The sequence below is a fragment of the Carassius carassius genome, chromosome 5, assembly GCF_963082965.1.
Source record: "Carassius carassius chromosome 5, fCarCar2.1, whole genome shotgun sequence".
Taxonomy (NCBI): domain Eukaryota; kingdom Metazoa; phylum Chordata; class Actinopteri; order Cypriniformes; family Cyprinidae; genus Carassius; species Carassius carassius.
Window position 1 is genome coordinate 33,504,835 of NC_081759.1, and position 15,306 is coordinate 33,520,140.

The window sequence follows — 15,306 nt, forward strand, 5'->3', positions numbered from 1 at the left end:
ATATATTAAATGTAATCTAGAGGAAAACATTCATACAATTCCTTATAAACCTACATAGCAGACTTTCAACAACCAATGTGGCCTTAAAGTTGTTACTGTGAACTGACAGGCTGGAAACATGCCTAGTTTATCTATTTTTGATTTTTGTACAGTAGTAAATCAATTTATATATTCTTTTGCTGATGATAATTCAGTTAGGAGTCAATAATTACCATTCATTCATTCATTTAGGGTACAACTGGAGATCCAGGTCTAAAAGGCTTTCCAGGTGTCACAGTAAGATATCTGATTCAAATCTCACCATATGTATGACATTTTAGTTAATATTTGTAAATGGATGTATTTTATCATGTACTACCTCAATAATTAATGACTCTAAATTCAGGGTAGTAGGGGACCAGATGGAGAGAAGGGTGACAGAGGACCCAAGGGGAAAAAAGTAATCACCAGCACACAATAAATTCAACATAATACATTCAAAAAGCTTTAAATGCATAATTGGAGGATTCATGAAATTGCTTATTTATGATTCTACTGTATGCTTTAGGGACTAAAAGGAGCATCAGGGATCATGGGTCCACAGGGTGAAAGGGGCCAGTCAGGCCTTCCCGGTTTCCCTGGTGTCAAAGGTCAGCCAGGTGCTCCAGGTGTCCAGGTATACAGTTGCACAGAAGATTTCCTATGACATGCCTTACTTTAAATTCTTTATATACAACCTGAATTCCGGAAAAGTTGGGACGTTTTTTAAATTTGAATAAAATGAAAACTAAAAGACTTTCAAATCACATGAGCCAATATTTTATTCACAATAGAACATAGATAACATAGCAAATGTTTAAACTGAGAAAGTTTACAATTTTATGCACAAAATGAGCTCATTTCAATTTTGATTTCTGCTACAGGTCTCAAAATAGTTGGGACGGGGCATGTTTACCATGGTGTAGCATCTCCTTTTCTTTTCAAAACAGTTTGAAGACGTCTGGGCATTGAGGCTATGAGTTGCTGGAGTTTTGCTGTTGGAATTTGGTCCCATTCTTGCCTTATATAGATTTCCAGCTGCTGAAGAGTTCGTGGTCGTCTTTGACGTATTTTTCGTTTAATGATGCGCCAAATGTTCTCTATAGGTGAAAGATCTGGACTGCAGGCAGGCCAGGTTAGCACCCGGACTCTTCTACGACGAAGCCATGCTGTTGTTATAGCTGCAGTATGTGGTTTTGCATTGTCCTGCTGAAATAAACAAGGCCTTCCCTGAAATAGACGTTGTTTGGAGGGAAGCATATGTTGCTCTAAAACCTTTATATACCTTTCAGCATTCACAGAGCCTTCCAAAACATGCAAGCTGCCCATACCGTATGCACTTATGCACCCCCATACCATCAGAGATGCTGGCTTTTGAACTGAACGCTGATAACATGCTGGAAGGTCTCCCTCCTCTTTAGCCCGGAGGACACGGCGTCCGTGATTTCCAACAAGAATGTCAAATTTGGACTCGTCTGACCATAAAACACTATTCCACTTTGAAATAGTCCATTTTAAATAAGCCTTGGCCCACAGGACACGACGGCGCTTCTGGACCATGTTCACATATGGCTTCCTTTTTGCATGATAGAGCTTTAGTTGGCATCTGCTGATGGCACGGCAGATTGTGTTTACCGACAGTGGTTTTTGAAAGTATTCCTGGGCCCATTTAGTAATGTCATTGACACAATCATGCCGATGAGTGATGCAGTGTCGTCTGAGAGCCCGAAGACCACGGGCATCCAATAAAGGTCTCCGGCCTTGTCCCTTACGCACAGAGATTTCTCCAGTTTCTCTGAATCTTTTGATGATGTTATGCACTGTAGATGATGAGATTTGCAAAGCCTTTGCAATTTGACGTTGAGGAACATTGTTTTTAAAGTTTTCCACAATTTTTTTACGCAGTCTTTCACAGATTGGAGAGCCTCTGCCCATCTTTACTTCTGAGAGACTCTGCTTCTCTAAGACAAAGCTTTTATAGCTAATCATGTTACATACCTGATATCAATTAACTTAATTAATCACTAGATGTTCTCCCAGCTGAATCTTTTCAAAACTGCTTGCTTTTTTAGCCATTTGTTGCCCCCGTGCCAACTTTTTTGAGACCTGTAGCAGGCATTAAATTTTAAATGAGCTAATTAAGTGGATAAAAGTGTAAAATTTCTCAGTTTAAACATTTGCTACGTTATCTATGTTCTAATGTGAATAAAATATTGGCTCATGTGATTTGAAATTCCTTCAGTTTTCATTTTATTAAAATTTAAAAAACGTCCCAACATTTCCGGAATTCGGGTTGTACATATATGGCATAATCTTTAACAAATGAGGTTCAAAATAAGGTTTCATGATGAAATACATTTGTTTTTCTCTCATCCTTTTTCCCCCAAAGGGTATAAATGGTGAAGTAGGTCCTCAGGGAACACTTGGAAAAGAGGGTCAAAAGGTCAGAGTGCTTTATGACTTTCAGGTGGAACGATGAGACCAAAAGCATTCTTGTAGCTCACCATTTTACATCAATCCACCTGTGATTGGTCCTCTAAAAAACGAGCTTTCACTGTGTCCTACTAATATATGCACCTAAATCAATAACATCTCTTTCTTTCTTTTTTCTTTCTTTCTGTTTATTTAATTTTTTTGGAAAAAAGGGCAGCAGGGGTGAACCTGGTGATAATGGAAGAACGGGGCTCAGAGGATCCAAAGTAAATTTGCCATTTGTTTTATATAAAAATCAGAAAAATCCTTAGACCAACAGTTTATTAAAAATTAAATTACATTAAAGTTATGCATTTAGCAGACACTTTTATCCAAAGCGACTTACAGTGCATTCAGGCTATCAATTTTTACCTATCATGTGTTCCCGGGGAATTGAACCCCCAACCTTGCGCTTGATAACACAATGCTCTACCACATGAGCTACAGGAACACTATATATAGTTTAAGGAAAAAGTCACATTAATTTGAGAAATATTTATTGATAAAATGTCCAGTTTTAAATTAGGTTTTAAATCCTAAGATTTAATCCGTTTTATGTTTTGTTTCATGAACAAGCTAGCTATTTAACATTGTGTGTTATGAATGAACAAAATGTAAGTGGTCCTGTATCGTTTGATCACATCCACTCATGTTGTTTCTGTATGCTCAGGGTCGAGCTGGCCAACATGGTCCCCCTGGTGTACCTGGAATAGTGGTAGGGAAAATGTATTTGAGTAAACTGAGTCCAGATTTATTTGGTTCAGGTTTTATTGAATTGATCTTATTAATTTGCTGTTTTTGTAGGGTTTACGAGGTCCAGTTGGTGCTGAGGGACCAGAAGGAAAGCCTGGTACACAGGTTCCCATTTCATACATTTAATATCAAGTTATTTATTTATTCTTTTTATCAGTGATTGTGATTTATCACATATGAACCTTCGCTTTACCATTACACCAAAGAAATAAATCTAAATAGTGTTGATTTTATTTATCTGTCTTGCAGGGAGTTTCTGGTTCTGTTGGAAGCCCAGGGGATAAAGGACCTAATGTATGTTTCTCATCAACCAAAATATTTTATAAGATATATTAGTCAGTTGAGAGCAGATTGCTGCTATAATAAAAGTGTGTTGTAAAGACTGATAGCAAATGATTCTTTAAAAGAGCTATTACCAACATTAGACCTCAGAAGAAGGAGAAACACTTGATACAGGCATGTCGAGGTCAGAAAGATCAGAGACTATTAAACTTTACAAGGTCTTAAACATCCTGTTGGGTTGGTCCTTCTGTCATGGAGGAATGATCTCTGTTTCAGCATGACAGCAAGAGCCTGAAACATGTTTTGTTAGTGTTAAACTGGTAGACTGAATCATATGTCTCTATCATGTGTCTGTTTTATATTTTTGTGTACTGTACCTTTACGAATTCAATTTTCAGCTTAATTTTAGTAAGATGTTTAAATGAATAATCAGAATGAATTTCAGAATGTCTTCGTATTACTTTATTGACAGCAGCACATGAGCTGCAAGAGCAAGTGTGTGTAAAACCTGATGAGGTTGTAGTCCAGTATTATTTAAGAATGATCTAAAGATGATCTTGTGCTTCAGTGGAAGAAAGAACATTTTAATCTAAAAGGAGTTAACAGGGTCAGTGTCACAAATTAGATTAGTAGCCTAGAAATAGTTAAGAATTCTAAATATTTGTATTCCTTTTACATCAAACGGTATTCATTGTGGACTTTTTTAGTCATTCATTCATTTTTCTAGTCATATATCATATATCTTCTGTAATATTTGTTATCTAAAGGGCCTGAAGGGGATGATTGGAGAACCAGGAAAACAAGGCCCTCCGGGCTCACAGGTGAGCATAACAACGGGACAAACAAGGACTGTGGGAAAATTAACATTTTACACAAGTAGTCAAACTTTGAAAAGTAAACCATCACAAAATTGTGATTTAAATTCGAATTCAAAAGCATTTTCATTCTTGTTCATTAACATTTGCTGAAAACACAACTGTTCATTACCAATTCATGGTTTTTCATCTCATTAGGGCTCACCTGGACGTCCAGGCCAAGATGGCACTCTAGGTCCTCCTGGTGAGAAGGTAACCCTTTCAAAGCATTGTATTGATGTAATAATGTAATTAATGCATAGGGTTCACATATATCACCAGTGTGTGTGTTTGTTATCAGGGCTTCACTGGAAAACCAGGCATTGCAGGTGCTCAAGGGCCTGTAGGCATGTATGTAAGTGGCACTATCCCGCATAAACCAGTCCAGACTGACATGAAAATTCATGATCGGCTTGTAGCAGCGATTTGATTCTATATGCTGTTTTCTTGCTCTCAGGGTTATCCAGGAGCCACAGGCATTCGTGGACAGCCAGGTCACATTGGAGAGAGGGTTAGAACTTTCTGCTGTAAATATTTTACTTTGAATTTTTCTCTCACCATCTGGATGTCGCATCACATATATTGTGTGAATGTGCATCTGCAGGGTGAACCTGGCATCAGGGGTCCTCTGGGTCCACCGGGGCAAAGAGGTCCACCAGTAAGTTGATCTGAATGTCATCTGTTAATTATCATTAATGTTATGACATTTTGGTCATTTCTTCTCTAAAACAATTGTTACCTTGTTAACCTTTTAAGGGTTTACGAGGCCCGGCTGGTGAGAGGGGCCCACGTGGACCACCGGTGAAGTAACTTCTACATTCATAGAGCTAAATATTTCAATAGGAAAGGGTATTAATAATGTTTTCAACATTTTTTTTAGGGTCGTCAAGGGGAAGCAGGACCTGCTGGCTTGCGAGGACTGCCTGTATGTGGCCTTCAGTTTGAATTAAACATTTAGATTTAGTAGTCGAAAGTAGTCAAAGTATAATAAGTTATTTTAAACTGCAATATTTCATAATATCTGTTTATATGTTATACACCATTTACTGCATGTATATTATATATAGTATGTGTATTTTGTTTTGAAATGCACATATAATAATTTCTATATATTTAATATTAATTGTGAAATAGCCTGAATGCTGATGAACTTTATGCTTTTTATGCAGTCAGCACTGTTGAATATCAAATGATCATCAGATTTGAGGAATTGTTGTTCATTACATGTTGTACACGTTGTGTTTTTGTGCCTGTGTGTCAATTCAGGGGCCCTCAGGACTGCCAGGGATTGAAGGAGTAGCTGGAAAGCCGGGCCCCCCAGGGAGCCAGGGGCCTCGGGGGCCACAGGGAAAACAAGGACCAATTGGATTGCCAGTGAGTGGGTACCCCTCACTTCGATTATGACATTTTTAGGATAGTTTTCAAACAGTTTTAAGAGAACGTTACAACCTGAGATTCTGATCATATTCTGCTGTTCTTCAGGGTTCACCAGGAACAAGTGGAATGGTTGGTCAAGCAGGAGAGAAAGGAGGGCAGGTATTGTAAGCTTTTCAGTTTACTAAAGCATGTTACATAACACAGGATTCAGCATTTGATTTATAATGCTCTTCTTTAGGGATTGCCAGGACCTTCAGGTGACCCTGGATCCATTGGATTGGATGGACCACAGGTTGGTTCATCTCAATTCATTCAGAATGAACTGCTGTAAGGAGGCATCCTGTTTGAGTTTCCTGAATCAAATTCTACTTTTCTTGGGCAGCATACCAAAAATGAAAGCAACTTGATCTCTGGTTTAGTATGTTTTTAACAAAGGCATGAGAATATTTTGATATAAGGAACATAGCAAGTGCTATGAGATGCTATGAGACAACTAGTGCTAGAGATATTGTTTTAGTAAAATTAACATACAGTTTATTCACTGTTTCTGCTGTAGGGCCATCCTGGTCCAGTTGGTTTTGAGGGGCCAACAGGGCTAAAAGGAGAACATGTAAGTGTTGATACTGATTTAAATGCATCTATCAAAACCATCAAAACTGTCAGCTTACACTCTAGGATTTTTACAATTTAAATGGTTTAACTATGGTATTTGATTTTAGGGATCACCTGGACCCATTGGGAAGCCTGGTCCAAATGGCCATCAGGGAGAACAGGGACCTCAGGGTTCTCAGGGAATGCAGGGCGCACCAGGACCACGTGGCAAAGAGGTCAGTGACAGTGATAACATGAGGCTTCAAGTCTCATTAAGCCTTACTATGCTAAATTTGTGGTCATTAAGAGTTTTTTTTTTAAAAAGCAAATGATTTTATTTAGCAAGAGCTTCAAAAGTGACAGAAAAGACATGTATAATGTCACAAAATATTTTTGTGACATTACACGTGTCCATTTTCACAAAAATATTAAGCAGCACAACTGTTTTTTGTAACACTGATAATAATAAGAAATGTTAGACACTGAAGACTGTAATAATGGCTGCTGAAAATTCAGCTTTCCATTAGAAGAATAAATTATGTTTTAAATAGATTGAAATAGAAAACAGTAATTTTTTAATGGTAATAGTATTTTACAATATTATTGTTTTTATTCGATTTTTTTGATCATATGAATACATCCCTGCCCTGGTGAACATAGAGTTCTTTTAAAAAAATCTTACTGATGCCAAACAGTAGTGCTTATATCTTAAACATCCTTGTTCTTTTAAAGTGCATTACAATAAATTATAATGAATATGATTTTTCATATATAGGGAGGTATTGGACCTCCAGGTGATATTGGTGATCCTGGGCCTAAAGGACAAAAGGTAAAATAACTGCACAATACTAAGTAATATTTCATTAGATGAGCTGCAAAGGTCTATGCTATGAACAGTTTCTACACAAAGTGAAGTAACTGTATTCTTATTCAAACAGGGTGACCCTGGACATCGAGGATTCTCTGGACAACAAGGCCCATCTGGATTTCTGGGGGACAGAGGAGCGAGAGGACTGAAGGGGAATAAAGGCTACATTGGACCACAAGTTAGTGATCTTGCTGAGCAAAACCCATTTCTGTTGGACAGACCAACCTAACTTCTGTGCACTGTAAATACGTCGTAAAATAATGATCGTCTCTTCACAAGGGTCAGAATGGATTGATGGGAAAGCCTGGTCCATCAGGTTTGATGGGTCTAGAGGTAGGATTTTTATAGAAGATGCACCTAAATCAACTTGAACCTGATTGTAGTTTTTGACAAGAAACATGTTTTTTTTGGAGTGGGTTGGTTGGTTGAGTTTATAAGTTGGCTTTGAATGCAGGGTTTGATAGGCCTTCGGGGACCACCAGGAGCAAATGGTTTACTAGGCCCAAAGGTATCGCTTCAAGTTTCTTTCATCAAGTTTCCTTGTAATAGATCAGGACTACTCTTATGCATTTCTTAATGTAACAGACCTACTCTTTGTTTCATAAGGGGGAAACTGGATCACCTGGGGCACCTGGCCATCCAGGAGATCAAGGCAATCGGGTAAAATCAATGATTGTTTTCCATGAGACAACAGTTTGGGTAAAATGACATTAGAATTGTGAAGACAAGAGATGCTGCATTTTTCTCACTGCCCTTTTTTGCACATATATTGGCTGCTATATAAGATTACAGGAACTGAGTAAACCTCTCAATGTCAAATTAAAGTCATTATGTTTTTGTTTCATCTACAGGGAATAGCTGGGCAGAGAGGCTTACAAGGGGTTATGGGGAAGGCAGGACCTCAGGTTAGTACGGCTAACCATTTCAAGGTAAATCCCGGTTACAGTGCTAGATTTTCAGTGGATAAATAATACTGATATTGCAGGGAGCCGTGGGTCCCAGAGGCCCTGAGGGCTTATTGGGTCCAAAGGGTATGCCGGGACAAGAGGGACCTAAAGGTGAACCAGGAAGACAAGGACCTCCAGGACAAATGGTGAAGCTCTAAATTAAAGGAGAATTTTTATAACGAGCATCTGAAATCTGCTTGATGTCATCTGATGATTGTCTCTTGTCTAGGGACCACCGGGACTTCCTGGTAACAAAGGACCCTCTGCATTACTAGGAAATGAGGTAGAATTTCAACATTATATCGTCCAAACTTTTTTCATATTTAGTCATATTATGCTATATAGCAATATATGAATCTTCTTTGCATGTGATCAAAATTCAGAAATCTATTTATTAATTTAATTGCATTGTGCTGTTATTTCCAGGGACTTCCAGGGGAAATGGGAGGTGATGGCCCTGTTGGCCCACCAGGGCCACAAGTCAGTATTTGTGTGATTTATTATCAAGAAACATTCTGTGATGATTCAGCAACTAAATGGTGATATTCTTTCACCACCTGAAGACTGGGAAGGATGTATCATTTTTGTTTTATTATGTACTGTATTCTTAATGTTTTAGGGTCCAACTGGCAAATCTGGGCCTCAGGGAAGGGATGGACCGAAAGGTCATAAGGTCAGAGTGATCGAAATCAGTTTATTCATCATATGTTTGGATTGGATTTGCAATCTGATATCTTAACATTCACTTATTCCTTCTCAGGTAGCTCTGTTAATTTCTGAAAATATTACAACTATTCACTGTAACAAACTGTCTTACTGTATATACTATACATTTCACATTTTTCAGGGAAATGATGGTCTGGATGGACCTCCTGGAAAACCAGGGCATGCTGGGAAGAGAGTAAGTACAGTGTTAAGTTTTTTATTTTTATTTATTATTTTATTTCCAGCATTAACAGAACAGTTTAAATTATTCTTTGACTGTTAGGGGAAAAAGGGAAAAGCTGGTCAGAGGGGTCTCAGAGGATCTAGAGGGGAGAAGGTACTCATTTATTAATTAGTCATTGTTAAATGCTACTTAACCTGGAAAGATATGATCTTCATCACAAATAACTACATAAGCAGCTTTTTTGTTATGTGTAACAGGGCCAACAGGGAGCAATGGGAAATATTGGACCTCCTGGCAGACCAGGACAAAATGTAAATGAATACATATGGCTAATGTACATATGATATATATGATGATAAGACAATGAGAATATTCACCAGTAGTCTACATTTATTGTTTCAGGGTTTACCAGGTATTCGAGGCGAGAAAGGAGAGAGCGGTGAAAAGGGCTTTGAGGTTTGGGGCTTTAATAGAAATGTCATATTAGATCTGACAAAACTGAGAACCTTGAGGCTTACTCTTCTTTCTGTCTATAGGGAAAGAAAGGGGAACTTGGGCCACTTGGTCCTCCAGGGGGAGATGGACTGAAGGTACCTTCATTCATCTTAATCGAATGCTAAAAGAAACTGAAAAGACTCAAGGCATCTATTAATATTTTGTGTGCATAAATACTGAAAGTGTTAGTTATAGTGTCTGACTTTTATTTATTGGATTATTTCAGGGGGAGCAGGGCCTAACCGGGGAAAAGGGGAGACAGGGGCTGAAGGGAGAGCAGGTGACATACAGTATTTAGATGTGCATGTAAATGTACAATGAGACTGTTGGTATGTAGAATATAGAATCCTTTCTGCCTCTTTTTAGGGGGATATTGGCCCAACCGGTCAAAGAGGGACCCCAGGTTTACCAGGGATGCCAGTAAGTTATTGCCACACTGCATTAAATAAAAAATATACTATTTTCCGAATAATTGTTTTTTTCTAGACTATTACCCGATTTTTTTTTTAATTGGTCATTTAAAATGTCTTATTTTTAAACTCTACTGTTCAAAATTTTGGTGTCTGTAAGATTTATTTTTAAAGCTTTTAAAAGAAAAGATTGTTGTATTTATTTAAAAAAAAATCAGTAAAAAGCATAATATTATAAAATATTTTTACAAATTAAAATGTACTATTCTAGTGATGACAAAGCTAATTTTTAAACAGCCATTACTCTCATCTTATGAGTCACATGATATTTAGAAATTTTTCCAATATGTAGATTTGGTGCTCATGAAACGTTTCTTCTTAATGTTATCAATGTTGAAAGCAGTTTTGCTGCTTGATATTTTTATGAAAACCGTGATGCTTTTTTTCTTCTCCAGGATTATTTGATGAATAAAACCTTCAAATGAACAGCTTTAAATTGAAATTGAAATTTTGTGCAACAATATAAATATCAAAAATCAATTTAACGCATCCTTGCTGAAAGTATGCATTAATTTATAAACAAAAACAAAAAAAGACCGCAGCAGTGTATATTTAGAATCAGGGGCGTCATGCATTCATGATTTTTGAGGGGGCACATTTGGGGGGGGGGGGGGGGGGTTGGGAGTATAAGTCATTCTACGAAAGCACTGTATAACTGATATAGGCTTATTTTTTTTATAATTTTTTTTCCTTTTTATTCAAAACAATTCCAAACATGCTTAATATATCAGGAAATATCTCGTTTCTCAAATATGTGTAGGTAAACGCGTTTTGCACCTTTATAGATTGTTATTTGATCAATATATGGAAATGTTGTGTAATCTATTAACTACACATAAAAACCTGACTTTTTACTTAAGTGCCATATCATGCCATAAAATATTTTTAATACGACTGAATTTGCATTTAATGTAAATTTTAATAACAATATTGTAAGATACTTATTTTAACACTTTCATTTTACAGATAGTAAAGAACATTTACATTATCAAAAAACATTTTCATTCAGTCTAGCCAGAGTTCAGGCACTCTCAAAAACTCCCATTAAAATCACTGAAGCACTTTACATTATGAAACGAATATCTTACTTACATTCGTACGCACATCTGCAGTTTTTGTTGTTTCTGATGAGAGAATTCGCTAAATAATTCAGTCAGCGAACAAGTGAACAAAACACTGCGTTTCAGTGATGACTCTTCTGGACGTCTCTGATTGGCCATTGCATCCATAAGCGCAACAGAATAGTTTCTGATTGGTTATCATGAAGCGTTGCACGAACGCGTCTGTCTCTGGCTCAGCGCCAGCCAGCGAACGCAGATTTGAATTTAGCAGCTGATGCTGTGCACTGAACGATCTATTCTCACCGCTGTGATTGTATCAAATATATAAAAAATATTATTCTGCAATATTTTTTTTTCGTTTGGAAGCTGCATTTAAAATCCACTTGGCTCAGAAATCTGAGGGGGCACGTGCCCCCTCACTTTGAATGGGCACGACGCCTCTGTTTAGAATAAAGTTAATATTTGAAGATTACATTATGTTAATCCAAGATTAAATTATGCTCAGATCCAAGAAAAAAACAACACTTTGAGGTCAGTAGCATTAGACACTTTTATACACAAATGATACTCATGTTAGCTATTCACTATGTCCATTTCTTCACTCCACAGGGCCTGTTTGGAGAAAAGGTTTGGAACAAACATTTAAACAGGATTAAATACACATTCTTCTCTTATCTAGTTTACTTTTGCAGTTAACATTTGTTGATAATGAAATGTGATTTATTCAGGGTTTAAAAGGATATCCAGGACTTACTGGTCCAAAAGGAAAGAGTGGACCTCCTGTGAGTTTGACAGTACTGACAGACACCTAAGTGAGTCATGACATTAATGTATGAGCTGTTGTAACTGTACCTGTGTTTATCTTAGGGTCCACCAGGTCTTTCAGGTCCACCGGGCTTATCTCTGAACCTAACACTGACTCAGCTAAAAGTAAGCAGCTGATAAGTGATTTTAGAATATTTCAAATGTTTTTGCTCAGAATCCATTCATTGCATAACATAACATATTTAATCAGGTGTTAACTTAATTGCGTTGTGATAATGCTTTTTGTATTTCCCACACAAATTAGGACCTCATGTATCTCTCTGACAAGTCCAACTATCCACTTATTAAGACCCTGCTGGACTCCCTTCAGCAAGACCTGCGATTCTTCATAGATCCTCCAGATGGCACTAAGGAGCATCCAGCCACCACCTGCTTAGAGTTGATGCTCAGTCACCCCAACTTTACCAGTGGTCAGAGTCATTCTCATGAATGTTATTGTTCATTTGTAGACCTAACTGTATTATTCTGCTCTGTGTGAATCATTATACTTACTGTTATTGTTGTTGTCTCAGGAATGTATTATATCGACCCAAATCAGGGCAGTCCTGCTGATGCTTTGCTGGTATATTGTAACTTCGGTGCAGGTGGACAAACATGTTTGCCACCCCTGCAGCCAAAGGTAAGTACATATTTCCTTGGCATCTGATAGTATCGCCATATGTGGAGAAAAAAAAGTGTGATAAAATAGCTTAAATGCATCCTGAAACTTTCAGTACTCAAATCTCACGGCTGTTCAGAGGTTTGGAGTAGGTGAGAAGAAGTAAAAACAGTAATATTGTGAAATATTATTACAGTTTTAAAATAAGTGTTGTCTATATTACTGTAGATAAAAATATTATTTATTTTTGTGATAGCAAAGCTGAATTTGAATCTTCAGTGTCGCATGCAATTCGGTGTTAAAAACAGTTTTTTTCAGGATCTATTGATGAATATAACGGTCCAATGAACAACGTTTATTTAAAATAGAATTGATTGTGATCAATTTAATGCATCCTTGTTGATATAAAAGTATTAATTTCTTTTTTTAAAAATCTTACTGACTTCACAGTTTAAGCTTTGTGTTAAGTGAATATTCATCTGATAATGAGACGCCTCTCTGCTTCAGATCCCCATGAAATCTTGGCTCAAAGACACCATGCCAGACTCATTTACATGGCTGAGCACTATAGATGGTGGCTTTCAGGTATGTTGTTCCTCAGAACCCACTAAATCCTGCCATCGTGCATTTCCCACTTGAGAAAGTCATTGTGTCTTTTTAGTTCGATTACATGGAAACTGGCGTGGTACAAATGAGATTCCTACGACTCAACAGCAAGTTTGTGAAGCAGAACATCACTTTTTCATGCCAGCCAAACAGCCACCAGGGCTCCAATGAAAGAGACATTAAGTTCCTTGCAGATTCAAGAAGACAGAGCTTTTTGGGAACATTACTGGATTGTGAAGTAAGATAACTATATCTAAATGATAACGCATTGCATTGTTCTCGGATTTTCTTATGTCCTCTTTCTGTCTGTGTTTAGCCTGTAGGGTCACCGGATACAGGTCCTCGAGAGTCTGTGTTCCAGTTTGAGACTGAAGACCTGGAGCTTTTACCAGTCAGAGATCTGGCTTTATTTGACCACAGTGACACAACAGAACCATTTGAGTTTACTGTAGGACAAGTCTGCTTCAGCTAAAACACACAAACACATTTGAGGACTTGCTGAGCTGTTGTGCAGAGCCCTTACTGATAGCTCTCTGCTGAGACAAGAATCAGAGCCAAGAACGATCAGGACTTTACTCTACTGTTCTCCATCTGCTGTGGGAATGGAGGTTCCTAATGAAGTTTTCACCTTGAGTTTACAGTGTACCTTCCGTACAATAAACTGATTTGTTGTCTAGTGGCAACAGCAATCTCATGAGGGGATGTAATATATTGTTTACAATGCTTGTTTTCTGTTAAATAACTGATTATTTATGTAATGTCAGGATGTTACTCGTCATATTTTAAGAGCAGTACACTTCCACAAACCATGATTTCCTCAAAAAAGCCCTTTAATTCAGGTTTTGTTGCACCTTATTACAAAGAGCACTGTGATATACACTACATGGCCAAAAGTGTCTGAACATTTTAACACCAAGGTGTGCATGATGAACGTTTAATATTAAAACCTTTCGCATTAATAGGTAGTTTATCCACTCTATACTGCTGTACCAGCTTCTGTTCTTCTTGGAAGGCTTTTAAACATATGCAGAGATTTGCTGTCACGTTTGGCCATGTGATGTATGTGGCACTCAAATCTGATACTATTTAAACAATGTTCCTCGAACATACAATATACTGGGCACTGCTTGTGAAGACTAATAACATGAATTAATTAGTATAAGAATATTTTGGTCAGACAGTTGCTGTTGGACCATTGTTTATGGTGGATCTAATGGAATTCACTATACATTAATTAACACACTATGATTATTGTTTCTGAATAATACATTGTTTTTCTTGTGTGCAAATAGCAAAAAGAGTCCCGTTAAAAAGTAATGACAATTTAACTCATTGTAAAAGTAGCTCATTGCAATCTGTTTTTATAACAAACTGATTTTATTCAAAAGAGTGTGTTTTATTGTTGGGTATGTTATGGTTGCCTTAGTAAAAACCAAAAGAAGTCCTCAAGGGTTTGTGTTCTTTCAGGTTACTGTATGCACTTAAAATGCCTTCAGCATGAATTATAATAACAGCAAGGAATTTTTTGTGTGTTTTTTAAAGTTGGGAAGTGCACGTTAATATTTTTAGGAATCAGGACACTGTTAATGGTAAAACCTAAGTATTGTAAATGTTACTTTGCCAAGGAAACCCCCAGATAAAAACATAAAAAAACGTATAAATATCTAAATGGCTTAATATAAAAATATGAAATAATTATATTCATCACCGTTCAAAACTTGATCTGTAAGATTTTTTTTTTTTAATATATGAAATTTTATTATAATATAAATCTTCAAATGTAATTTTTTACTGTGATGGCAAAGCTGAATTTTAAGTCTTCTGCATAACATAATCCTTGAGAAATAATTTTAATATGCTTTTTGTTGCTCAAGAAACATTTTTTATCACTGTTTACATTGTGCTGCTCAATATTTTTGTGGAAATAACCGTGAAACTTTTTTTTGCTGGATTACTGCAATAAACAATGTAACTGTATAAAACTCACTTTTGATCAACTGATCAATTTAATTCATCTTTGCTGTATAAATTTTTCTTTTTACAAAAAAATCTAATATTTAAAATGGCTAAGCGCGTTTTAGTCAACCACGTTCATTTATTATACTCTTAATTATAATTTCAGTGCAGAACTGTGTATTATAAACCTGTGTGGTGAATAACAGATGTGCCAAACAATGAGTTTCTAGCTTTCTCTAGAGGG

General features: G+C 36.8%; 1 protein-coding gene across 3 annotated transcripts in view; it reads left to right on the forward strand.

Moving 5' to 3' along the window:
* The window catches only part of si:dkey-61l1.4 (collagen alpha-1(I) chain), a 46,933-nt gene extending 32,109 nt beyond the window's left edge, over positions 1 to 14,824 (forward strand). Inside the window, exons 24-68 of one of the 3 annotated variants that reach the window (XM_059550803.1) lie at positions 232 to 276; positions 386 to 439; positions 548 to 655; positions 2,408 to 2,461; positions 2,664 to 2,717; positions 3,161 to 3,205; positions 3,295 to 3,348; positions 3,493 to 3,537; positions 4,293 to 4,346; positions 4,539 to 4,592; positions 4,681 to 4,734; positions 4,837 to 4,890; positions 4,984 to 5,037; positions 5,136 to 5,180; positions 5,260 to 5,304; positions 5,646 to 5,753; positions 5,862 to 5,915; positions 5,995 to 6,048; positions 6,313 to 6,366; positions 6,476 to 6,583; positions 7,123 to 7,176; positions 7,286 to 7,393; positions 7,495 to 7,548; positions 7,670 to 7,723; positions 7,822 to 7,875; positions 8,067 to 8,120; positions 8,201 to 8,308; positions 8,392 to 8,445; positions 8,589 to 8,642; positions 8,782 to 8,835; positions 9,010 to 9,063; positions 9,151 to 9,204; positions 9,309 to 9,362; positions 9,454 to 9,507; positions 9,588 to 9,641; positions 9,773 to 9,826; positions 9,913 to 9,966; positions 11,687 to 11,704; positions 11,806 to 11,859; positions 11,945 to 12,007; positions 12,192 to 12,312; positions 12,415 to 12,521; positions 13,008 to 13,085; positions 13,162 to 13,344; positions 13,423 to 14,824. In XM_059550803.1, coding sequence (XP_059406786.1) covers positions 232 to 276; positions 386 to 439; positions 548 to 655; positions 2,408 to 2,461; positions 2,664 to 2,717; positions 3,161 to 3,205; positions 3,295 to 3,348; positions 3,493 to 3,537; positions 4,293 to 4,346; positions 4,539 to 4,592; positions 4,681 to 4,734; positions 4,837 to 4,890; positions 4,984 to 5,037; positions 5,136 to 5,180; positions 5,260 to 5,304; positions 5,646 to 5,753; positions 5,862 to 5,915; positions 5,995 to 6,048; positions 6,313 to 6,366; positions 6,476 to 6,583; positions 7,123 to 7,176; positions 7,286 to 7,393; positions 7,495 to 7,548; positions 7,670 to 7,723; positions 7,822 to 7,875; positions 8,067 to 8,120; positions 8,201 to 8,308; positions 8,392 to 8,445; positions 8,589 to 8,642; positions 8,782 to 8,835; positions 9,010 to 9,063; positions 9,151 to 9,204; positions 9,309 to 9,362; positions 9,454 to 9,507; positions 9,588 to 9,641; positions 9,773 to 9,826; positions 9,913 to 9,966; positions 11,687 to 11,704; positions 11,806 to 11,859; positions 11,945 to 12,007; positions 12,192 to 12,312; positions 12,415 to 12,521; positions 13,008 to 13,085; positions 13,162 to 13,344; positions 13,423 to 13,578 — 3,003 coding nt within the window. In that variant the 3' untranslated portion in view covers positions 13,579 to 14,824. Of the gene's footprint in view, positions 1 to 231; positions 277 to 385; positions 440 to 547; positions 656 to 2,407; positions 2,462 to 2,663; positions 2,718 to 3,160; positions 3,206 to 3,294; positions 3,349 to 3,492; positions 3,538 to 4,292; positions 4,347 to 4,538; positions 4,593 to 4,680; positions 4,735 to 4,836; positions 4,891 to 4,983; positions 5,038 to 5,135; positions 5,181 to 5,259; positions 5,305 to 5,645; positions 5,754 to 5,861; positions 5,916 to 5,994; positions 6,049 to 6,312; positions 6,367 to 6,475; positions 6,584 to 7,122; positions 7,177 to 7,285; positions 7,394 to 7,494; positions 7,549 to 7,669; positions 7,724 to 7,821; positions 7,876 to 8,066; positions 8,121 to 8,200; positions 8,309 to 8,391; positions 8,446 to 8,588; positions 8,643 to 8,781; positions 8,836 to 9,009; positions 9,064 to 9,150; positions 9,205 to 9,308; positions 9,363 to 9,453; positions 9,508 to 9,587; positions 9,642 to 9,772; positions 9,827 to 9,912; positions 9,967 to 11,686; positions 11,705 to 11,805; positions 11,860 to 11,944; positions 12,008 to 12,146; positions 12,313 to 12,414; positions 12,522 to 13,007; positions 13,086 to 13,161; positions 13,345 to 13,422 lie in introns of all 3 variants that reach the window. The other 2 variants (XM_059550802.1, XM_059550804.1) reach the window with 2 other exon arrangements.
* Positions 14,825 to 15,306: the final 482 nt, after the last annotated feature.